Genomic DNA, 10,338 nt, shown 5'->3' with positions numbered 1-10,338 from the left:
CTGAACAGCTTCACTTTCTTCCAGTAAGAATTATCAAGGCAGGATGTAGGGAGGGGAGGATGTTATTTCCAAATGAAAGAATTTTTCAACAACATAAGTTTGAAGAACCTCTTCAAAATACCCCTAGAAAACTATTTATGTCCATCATAGATAAATATCTCCTTGGGAAATAATTTCATGCATAGAATCTCTAAACCCTTCTAAGCTTACCCATGAAAACCTCCTTTCTTGGCGTTATGTGTTTAAATACTTCTTGCACCTGGGTGCCAACAATGTCATAATTAAAGCCCAGCATGGACAGCAATTAAGTTCCAAGCTACAGACTGCATCTACAGAAGAAACTGTCCCTAGGAAAGTGTTTTCTTCTGTAGAGACAGGACTCTGCAAGCAGAGATGGGCGCAGTATTCACAGTCCAGAAGCTCCTTACACCTGGAGCAAATCCAAACTGTCAATAAATGCTGTCGGTTAGAAACTGCATAATCACGCAGGCTTACTAGATGAATCTGCACCAGTGATTATACACTTATATTTCAGTCTTCACAAAAGTGGACGATCACATCTTCATTTGATGTATTTATCCAATCTTTTACATATTCCTTTGCTGGATTCTCTCTGCAGTCCCACTACTTGCACTTATAGATTTGACTTTTAGTAGATGACCTAGTTCTGTGCACATTAATTTTTAAAGGCATTTCTAAATAAACAAATACTAAAAATGTTCAAGGCCACATCTATTATACATAGCATTAATTTTTTTATATTTAATATATATTTCACTAATTAAAAGAGAATATCATTACCTGAATTGGATATTCGTACTATTTTAAAGGCAAGTAGCTTCACATCTTGAGGAAAATGAACCTCTTTCCCATTATCCTTCCACTCAACTAAATTTCATATTTGTCTTTGTTTCCAAAGGATTTTAAGACAATGAAATTATAAGCAAATAATTTAAATTTTATTTTGATTACACTTACACCTAATAGTAGTTAGAGATAATTGATTATGGATAACTTAAGATTTCTTCTCTTTCTCACTTTAAAGATCTTATGTTTCTATGGATAACTTAAGATTTCTTCTCTTTCTCACTTTAAAGATCTTATGTTTCTATTAGCCTTCCTGATCCGTGTGCAAATCATCACACTTGGGCATATAAATAGGTTCTGGCAGATGTGCTGAGAAAAGTAAACAGTGGGCCCTAAATATATTGCATGTACATTTATTTCTTCCGCTGTTTAACTCTACTGAATTTTTTAATAAAGGAGAAATGAAACAATATGTGTTAACGGAAAAAAATCCTTCTTGCTTCAGATTTCCCAACTTTATTTTGAGGGGGAAAAGTTTGTATTTCTCTTTAACCAATGTAGAAAAAGGTTATGTACTTAAGACATTTACATTCATAGTGGACATCAGATCCGATTTAAGTCTAGAGGTATAATGGAGATCAATTACTTAACATAAACATGTTCTTAAATGTTTGGCCTTTTATCTCTTTCTCATTTAAATGTGTTAGTAATTCTTACATTTTACAAACTAATCTTGTTGTCTATAAAGATATAAAATAGAATGTACACCAATTTTTTTTTCTTTTTGCCATAAAAGACATCTTTGTATTGTGATTCTCCTCCAGGTGAGAGAGGAAACTGACCAGGTATGTGCAGGCCTAGCTTCACATATTAGGAACTCACGAACTCAGGAGTCTAAGGAATAAACATACCTAGTCTCCCTTACATGAGCAAGTCAACCTTTCCTTCTAAATTTAGGTAAAACTGCAAGCATGAGAAAAAATAGGATTTTTCATTGCAATTTTTATAGTCAGGTAATGTTTTAGCAACTTGAAGTCAGCACTTGATTTGATTGTATTACCCATCAAAGAACCTCTGATCTTTTATTTTTCTGCAGTAAAGGGAATGAATTATTCTTTATTTTCCAAATGTATAAAGCACAAATGTGAAATAGTTACTTAGAATACAAAATACTATGAAATGAATGTAAAGAATGGAAAAATGTATTTTTGCATGAAAACAGACCATTTACAAACTTGCTTCATATCTCAGGAAAAAAAGAATGAAAAATCATATATAAAATTGATAAACTATATGAGCTAAGTTGCTGTATTTTCTTGCCTGTTTCTATTTTAAGGAAGCATATACATGAAAAGAAAAAATGATCCTGGTAGTCTGAATTTTCTCTCAAGTATGCTACACAGTCCTTTCTGTGAATCTACAGTTAACAGCAGTAAGAATGGAATTATCATTCAAGTGAGGACAAAGCCCTAATGAGAAACTCTTCAGTTAGAACACATGAATGGTTATAGCCCAGAGGCAATAGATATATACTACCTGGAACACAAGCATTTCTAAACTTGGTCCCAAACAAAAGGTTTTCATGAGGTGGCTTTTAAACATTCATTTGACTGATTATTTTTATTTTCCTTGTTAAGTCATTGCAAAAATTGCATGGAGGGCAATGGATATTTTTTCAAGAACTGCTTATTCTACTTTCAATTTTTAAAAATTGAGGAGATTAAAAATTACCTTTTAAATATGCATAAAAGTATTTTAACTGTAATTATATTTTTAGTTGCTTTGTTATAGTAGCATGCATATCAAATATAAAATGCATTTATGAAAACATTTGTAAAAAATAAAGATTTTTTGTTTCTCAAAGTTGCTTATAATTACTATTTTATAATATTTATTTAGCATAATCCCCTGATGTTAGTATACTTGGTGATCATAGATCATAGTGCTTATGGTAAACACTGTATCAAGCTATATCACTAGTCAGCATACTCTACGTCCTCTATAAGGGTCCCCAAACTCTAAAGACTTATGGCCCCCCCAGAGAAGCTATCCTTTTCCTTGCACATTTGCTATTACCAAATGTGTCCTGGATTTACTTCATTTTTATATTTTTAAAAGAACAAAAAATTGTATTCAAATTTTCCATCATGATGGTCCTTAAACAGTATTTCCATAATGTCTTTACCCATACACAGCGGTACACTTTCTTAAAATTGTACATTCTGCCATGTCTAAATTATGCAGATTCTGCCATATATTTGCTACCATCTACTTCTCTCTATTTTCACAGCTTTTAGTGTAGTTGGGGCCACTCTCATCTCTTGTCTGGAATATTACACTGCTTTTAAAATTAGTCTTCCTGTTTCCCCCCCAGCTTCCTCAAATTTCACCATCCACATTTCAGTCAGGGGGATCTTTCTAAATTGAAAATCTGGTCGTGACACTCTCCTGCTTAATATTCCACAGTTTCCAGGATAAAGTTCAGACTCCCTGGTTCAGCACACAAGGCTCAGCATCTCTTCTCCAGCCCTTCCTCCATAGAGTATTGGCTCCAATCATACCAACTACTTTTTGCAGTGCCCTAAAAGCATCATGCTTTTAGGTCCCTTTTTCATAGAATACCCTTTCCTTTAATCCCCCTAATTCCTATCATTCATATCTTAAAACTCATTTCAACTATCCTTTTCTCTAAGAAGCTTCCCACATGGTTGCATGGTTGATTGTCCCTTTGCCCCACTCTCACTAAGACTGTGAGTTGCCTGGGGCTGCAGAAGGTCTGGCCCATAGTGGATGCTCAAGAAATGTCTATTGAATGAAAATCCCCTTGGCCCTTTTACATATGTTGCATAGCATTAGGACTGCAATACCTAAAGATACTTTTCATCTATCACTGTTATTTTTTTTCCAATCCTGTCAACTAAGCAAAAATAAGCCAATTTTCAGTTGGACCCTAAAGCCTGTGGATGGTACCACAAATGAAGGCTCTTGGGGCTGGGGGGTGGGGGAGTCACTCGATAAGAAAACGGTATTCAGAAAGATTTCCTCTGGGCTCCAGGGAATCCTAAACCCATGAACTGGCTGTTTTCCCAAAAGCTTTCTTCAGAAATCTCTTAAAAATTTGGATTTTCTTTTCCCATGGAAGTTAGCATCTCCATGACTGTTCCAATCTAGTCAAAACCATCACACGATTAAAATGAAACATTGAAAGCAGACTTCTGAGTGTAGATATGGAAGCAATACAACAGGGAAATGGAAGATGTTCAATTGAACACTCATGGCTGAATGCTTGCACTGCCATTTGTGTATTTGAGGATGGAGTGGAGGGGGACAGATGATTGAGTTGAGATATCTCTGCCCTACCTCACCCTTTTCCAGGGGACACATTTCATTCCCCTTTTATAGGCTGGGTAGGTGAAACTTTAAATTGCAAGTCTGTGTGTAGTCCCTTCCACTCCCCTTGCTACTTAGGGCTTCAAGCTCTTTTCCTTGTTCCCCCCATCCCTTTCCCAGCCATGTGTTAGGAGGAATGGGAGCATGGCAAGCACACTAGCCAAATAAATGTCAGGAGATCCATGCCACCTAGGTCAACCACCTGTCATAATGGGCCTCCTATGTTGTGGTTTGCTCAGCTTCAAATTGAGGGGACAGCAAGATCATCTCTAAGGACCCTTTGGCTCAAGAAATGACACCAAATGTTATTTCCAGTTTTGAAACCCTAGGCGTTAACTCCCATAAACCTTTACTTGATGGCACTTCAGTGAATGTAATTCAGTATAGAGAGACAGAGTTCTAGAGAATAGGGCCACCAAAGGGCAGATCAACTTTTGCTTTAAGCTGTTTTCCTTTTTCAATGTTTCTTCCATCTCTAGGTCTAGGGCATCCCAGGATCTATACCTCCCAAAGGTCATTGAAGAACTCCAAGTTTTTTTTTCACAACATTCTCCAAAGGGTGAGAAGGGAGCCTGGAGACCTGGCTTGTAAACTAGAGACTGCCTGTCAGCATATTATGGATGTGACTAAAGAGAAGTTGAAATATGATAATTGCTTTATACTGCAATAAAATTGTGAGATCCTTGATTGAAGAACCATTTCTAATTCACTTCTGTATCCCCAGGACCTACCACAATGCCTAACACAGAGTAAGGTGCTAAGTAAGTAGTGATTCAGTGACTCAAAGCACTATATCTAATCAGGTAAGAATGCCTACCCTCTGTTCTTTACAAAGTTAAGTTTAATGATTAATTAGTGATTGTTTTAATTATTAATAAGTGACTTTCTATGAGCAGATTTTGAATAAAAAATTCAGTGATTTTATTATGAAAATATTGTGGCTATATGCGTGCTATATTTACAGACAATATTGGAGCATCACAGAAAAAGTCTTTGTGTTTTTCTAATTTCATCTGTACAAACAGCATTTTTTAATGTTGTGAAATGACATTTTTAAAAATAAGAAGATGGTTATTATATGCACAATATGTTTATAAGATGCAGCCAGATGGTTCAACCTGGGTGTATGGAGAGAATGAGTGGTCATTCCTATGTTACTCCCTTTGAGCAGAGCAAAAGAGCTGAGCCTCAGGGCACCAGGAGGGCATCCCTTATGGAACTCACTACATCAACCACAAGGCTGCCCAGAGATGTCCAGGAGGTAGCTTCTAGGCAGGGGCTAAGGGATTCTGCTTGTTCCTGAGAAGAAACCTCCTGGAACCTAAGCTCTTCTAATGCCTGGTTAGACTCTCAAGTACCATGCCCCCCCCCCAGTAAATTGGCGGCCCCAGGGACTGAAGTTGATTGCTCAGGAGGACACTCCCCGTCACCATAACGTGCTTTCATTCCTCTCTGACCTTCCTGCACTGAGTCAGGCTGACCCCCAGCTAGACTCCATGTGCTTAGAGACTTCAAATTCCATTACCATGGGCTTCCTGGTAATGTTGCTAAGGAGAGCAGACCAGGCATCAGTACCAGGTGTTGGGCCCATCAGACTAACGAGAAAATGAAAAGCAAAAGAACAACCTCCTGGACGAGGAAAAGCCTTTTTCCATTAATTTTCCCTTCACCATGAGACAAGGGAGCCTGCACCTAGAGTCCAAGGTCCAGGCCTCCTGTCCACCACCAAGTTCCCTGGCGCTGCGCCTCCAGGAGGGCGGGGCGCTGCCACTTCACTGTGTCTTCCCAGAAGCCACCGCGTGACGCCTCGGAGATAAAAAGGCGGGAGTGAGGCGGCGTTTCCGGACCAGCGTGGGGGTCGGCGCTTTGGGCCTGTTGTTTTTTTCTCACCTTTTTCATTTCTCTCGGGCTGCCCCGCAGGCCAGGCTTGGATGCTGGTTCCCTCTGGCGTAGCTCGGTTCCTCAGGAAGAAGACGAGACAGGCCGTCGAGGGCCAAGAGCCCTCCGAGGCCTGGCTGTGGGGTGGCAATGTGGTCACTACGGGTCTATACGCGCAAAAAGCGGGCCAGCCGTAGGCTCAACCTAACCCCAACGCCAGATCTAGGTGCCCCGGCTAAGGTGGAGGCCCCGTCAGGGCCCGGCCGGAAGCTCTCTGCCCACTGTAAGCGCGGTGGGGCTGGCCTACGGAGTGGGACGCGGGGTGGGCTGGGCCTCAGCCCCAGGAACCTCCGAGGCCCGCGGGCAGGCCTCCAAAGCTTTTGCCCTGAAGCATGTCACCCTCTCTTAGGCCTGAAAAGAAGTGGCAAATCGCGCGGTTTGCAGAGAATCACGGAGAAATCAGAGCGGAGTCGGCAGGAAGGTAGCAGCTCTGGGCCCCTGAGGTGCGTATCCACGAGTAACAGCCCCATGCCTCTGGCCACCTCAAAATTTCAATCCTGATTTTCTCCTAATAGCCTCTCATTCTAAGAGTCAGTGAAGAAAATAGTGTGTTCTGATTTCGCTGTTCTCCAAACACAGAGCCAGAAATTTGACTTAGGAAAGAGATATATTTAAAAAAAAAAAAAAAAAAAAAAGGAAGTTTTACCAAGTTGCCTAAAAGCAAGTGAGAGAAAACCTCCGGGAAAGCATTCGTGGCATCTATTGGTTATTGATACAATTCACCTGCTGTGTTCCTTACTTCTTGTTAATTATGTCCCCACACAGCTTTTCAGGTTATAACAGTGTGAATAGTGATCAGAGACGTGGAGAGCCAAGTCCAGAGGTTGCAAACTAATTGTGTTGTTTGTTTGTTAGCACTCAGTTTAGAGGTACAGGAGAGAAAAGCCTGCATGAAAATAGCATCAGTGAAGAAGCCCAGGATGAGAAGATTGCTCCATTGAGTGTATGTATGTTTCTCCTATGGTCCTTGGATAAGCTTGGGGTAGAGACCAGTGGTACCTGATGTACCTCTGGATGAAAGTATAATATGGTCTTTGTTCTATAGAGACTACATAGCTTTCTAGTGTTTTTATAAACATTGATGCTGTATCTTCAGACAGGGCCTTGAATTAATGATTCTGGTAGACTCATAGCCATGCATTTTTGTTTTTTCTTTCCTTTGACAAAAACTTAAGAAATATTAATTACTGGCTTATTTTCTGTGTGACAGATATAAAGTGTTTCTTAGTAATTCTCTAGTGTTTGGTAGCACTTAAACATTTCAAAGCCATTTTCATGTTTTCTCATTTGACTTTGCATTAACAGAAACAGAGGATTCATTATCATTAGAATATTATATAACTTCCTGATCTACTGTATTTAATGTGGATTCTGTACAGTATTTTAAAGATGTGTAGCGGTAATTTGGAGAAACTCAGATTTTAAAAATTGCTTGTGACTCATCTGACATTAGCATTAAATTGGATAGTCACAGTCCAGCATTTTAGCTTGCGTATTTCTCTTTGACATGTTTTTTGGGGGAGGGCAGTTTTAACAAAAGGCATTTTTTTTAAAAAAGGCTTTTCCCCAGATCTTAACAGTGTTAAGTGTCCCTAATAGATTATTCAGACTATGCAAAAAAAAATGTTTAAGCAGTTTCTTTTAAGTTTTGTATTTTTCCTTCCATTCCTTTTTTTCTGTGCCTTTAAAAAATTTTTTTACAAATTATCTTATTGTGTAAATTCCTCTAACATTAAGTAATCTTCAAAAATATGGTTTTTAGCTCTGCATAGTTCTTTGTCTTATACATAGGTATACTATAATTTGTATAACTATTTTTCTGTGGTTGGGGGATTGTGATTGTTTCTAAGGTTTTGCTGTTTTAGATATCAGTAGATATCCTACCACAGAAATTTTTTGTGTGTACCTCAGATTGTTATCCTAAAACAAATACGTTGCAGTGGGTCAAGGGTTGGATTATATTTAAAGTTTTGATTCATGTTGGCCAGTTGACACCATCTTATCTGAAACTTGAAATACCTATCTGTCTGCCTATCTATAGATAGATAGATATTTGATAGATGAAAAGGAGAATGTTGTTTTACTTTCCATTTCTTTGAATGCTAGTAAAGTTGATATTTTTTCTCATTTTATTGGCCATCTGTGTAATTTTTTTGGTGCAATACTTATTCATTATATATTGATTGTACTTTTACACACACATGTTACAAATATTTCCACATTTGTTTGCCTTTAATTTTATTTTTGGTATTTTAGACTTATTTTTCAATCATTTTCTTTTGATTTATTTTGCTTTCATATTTAGAGGGAAAAAATTCTTTCCTACTTAGGGTATCAGAAAAATATTCATCTTTATTTTCTAGTTGCTTGTTTATCCCACAATAGTTAGTTGACTAGTATATTGTTGACTCCCTAGATATGTCCATAATATTATATTTTAAGATTTAATATTAAATATCACAGTACATTTGTATCAATAAGCTGAAAGAATGTATTACATATGAAACTGATATACAAAATTGATATTAGTTTTGCATTTTCAAAATAACCAAATAATGTGTTATAATATTATAATATAAACATATTCCATCTCATAATTTGTGTTATATCTTTAATTCTTATTTCACATAGGAGTCAGTGACACATGACCTCCAGGTTGATAGTTTATCAAATAGTGAACGAGTATCAGGTAAGACTGGCAACGTGAACTTCCTCAACTTGCTTTCTTACAAACATAAGCATCCATTTGTATCTCTGCCTTATCTTCCCATCTCAGTGGAAGAGATGTCTTTCTCCTGGTCCAAGTTGAATCCTTTGGCCTGTGCTGTAGACTTCATCCTCAAAGCCTTCAAGCACAGACCAGTAAATTATAATTGTGATAAGTGCTACAAAAGTGAGGTTAACTTGAGTGTAACTGAATTTAGTTGAAGAGATTAGGGAAGACTTCCATGAGGGAATGGCAATTTAATTGAAATCTGAAGAAAAAAAGAGCTTAACTATAAAGAGAGGTGAATAAAGATAAATCCAGGCAGAGGGAACAGCATGTGCAAAGACCCTAACGTGGGACTGAGCATTTTGTGTTCAGTGAACTGAAAGAAGGCCAGTGTGTCTAAAGTAGAGAGGAGGCAGTGTGATAATAAGACAAGGTTGGACAGACTGAGGCTTTGCATAGCCTTATAGGCCATGCCAAAGATACTGATGTTTATCTTTGGAGCAGTAGGAAGCCACGAAGTATTTGAAATACAGAATGGTATGATCGTATTAGCTACAGTATGGAAAAAAGTAGGAGTAGATGTAAATAGACCAGTTGGTAGGCTATTGCAGTAGTTAAGGGGAGGAATGATGGCTCTTTTGTACTATGGGATGACATTGGAAATGGAAAGAAGTGGGCATATCTTATGGCTGTTGTAGGAAATGAAATTGACAGAATTTGGCAATTGAAGAGTGAAGAAGATGGATGTATCAAAGATGACACGTGTTTCTGGCTTGCATAACTGAGTATAAAGTGGTAGCATTCACTGAAAAAACCTTGTTTGAGGGAAAGATCATAAATTCTCTTTTCAATATATTAAGTTATGGGTGTGTTTAAGATGTCTAAGTAGTAATGTCAAATAGGCAGTTGGATATGGAGGGCTACTGATAGAAGTTTGGTGTAATTGAAGTTTTTTTTGAAAATAAGAAGGGATGCCATTACCACACCAGAAATACTGAGGAATTCTTAAAAACAGATGAGATCCAGCTGATGAATATATGAAGAGCAGAGAAAAACCACTTCAGAGGTAATAATATTTCTGGAGATACACTTAACTCAAAAAACACTTGGTCAGTAAATGCAAAACATTGTAATAGATGGGACCTGAAGGAGTTGTCAAGGTGGTGGATTAAGCACTACATTCTGGCACTGTATGACCTGTCTCCCTTGTCATCCCCTTCTTACATTGGAAACACTGGCAGCTCCCAGTGCCTGCTGCCAGGTCAAAACCCTAGGAATTACTGCCAAGCAAAGTGAACTAAGTCTTCACTTTGGCTCCTTAGGGTCGATGTTGGAGCTGGAGTGAGAAGCAGAAGGGAGTCTGAAGTAACTCCAGATTGCCACACAGAGAGCAGAGGGGCAAAAAAGTTAAAAATATAGATTATGCTTATGGTTGCTAAGCCCAGGAAAAAGATACATTATGGCTCTCTGAAGTGGGAATTCTGATATAA

General features: G+C 38.1%; 1 protein-coding gene across 1 annotated transcript in view; it reads left to right on the top strand.

Annotated features, from left to right (window-relative positions):
* Positions 1–5,286: 5,286 nt before the first annotated feature.
* Positions 5,287–10,338, top strand: part of MEIKIN (meiotic kinetochore factor) — a 215,199-nt gene continuing 210,147 nt past the window's right edge. The window contains exons 1-3 of the mRNA XM_067031545.1: positions 5,287–6,578; positions 6,991–7,078; positions 8,767–8,824. Of these exons, the coding sequence (XP_066887646.1) occupies positions 6,226–6,578; positions 6,991–7,078; positions 8,767–8,824 (499 nt within the window). The 5' untranslated portion in view covers positions 5,287–6,225. The remainder of the gene's footprint in view (positions 6,579–6,990; positions 7,079–8,766; positions 8,825–10,338) is intronic.

The sequence above is a fragment of the Kogia breviceps genome, chromosome 4, assembly GCF_026419965.1.
Source record: "Kogia breviceps isolate mKogBre1 chromosome 4, mKogBre1 haplotype 1, whole genome shotgun sequence".
Taxonomy (NCBI): Eukaryota; Metazoa; Chordata; class Mammalia; order Artiodactyla; family Physeteridae; genus Kogia; species Kogia breviceps.
Note: the sequence above shows the minus strand (reverse complement) of the source record. Positions and strands in the feature narration are given on the sequence as shown.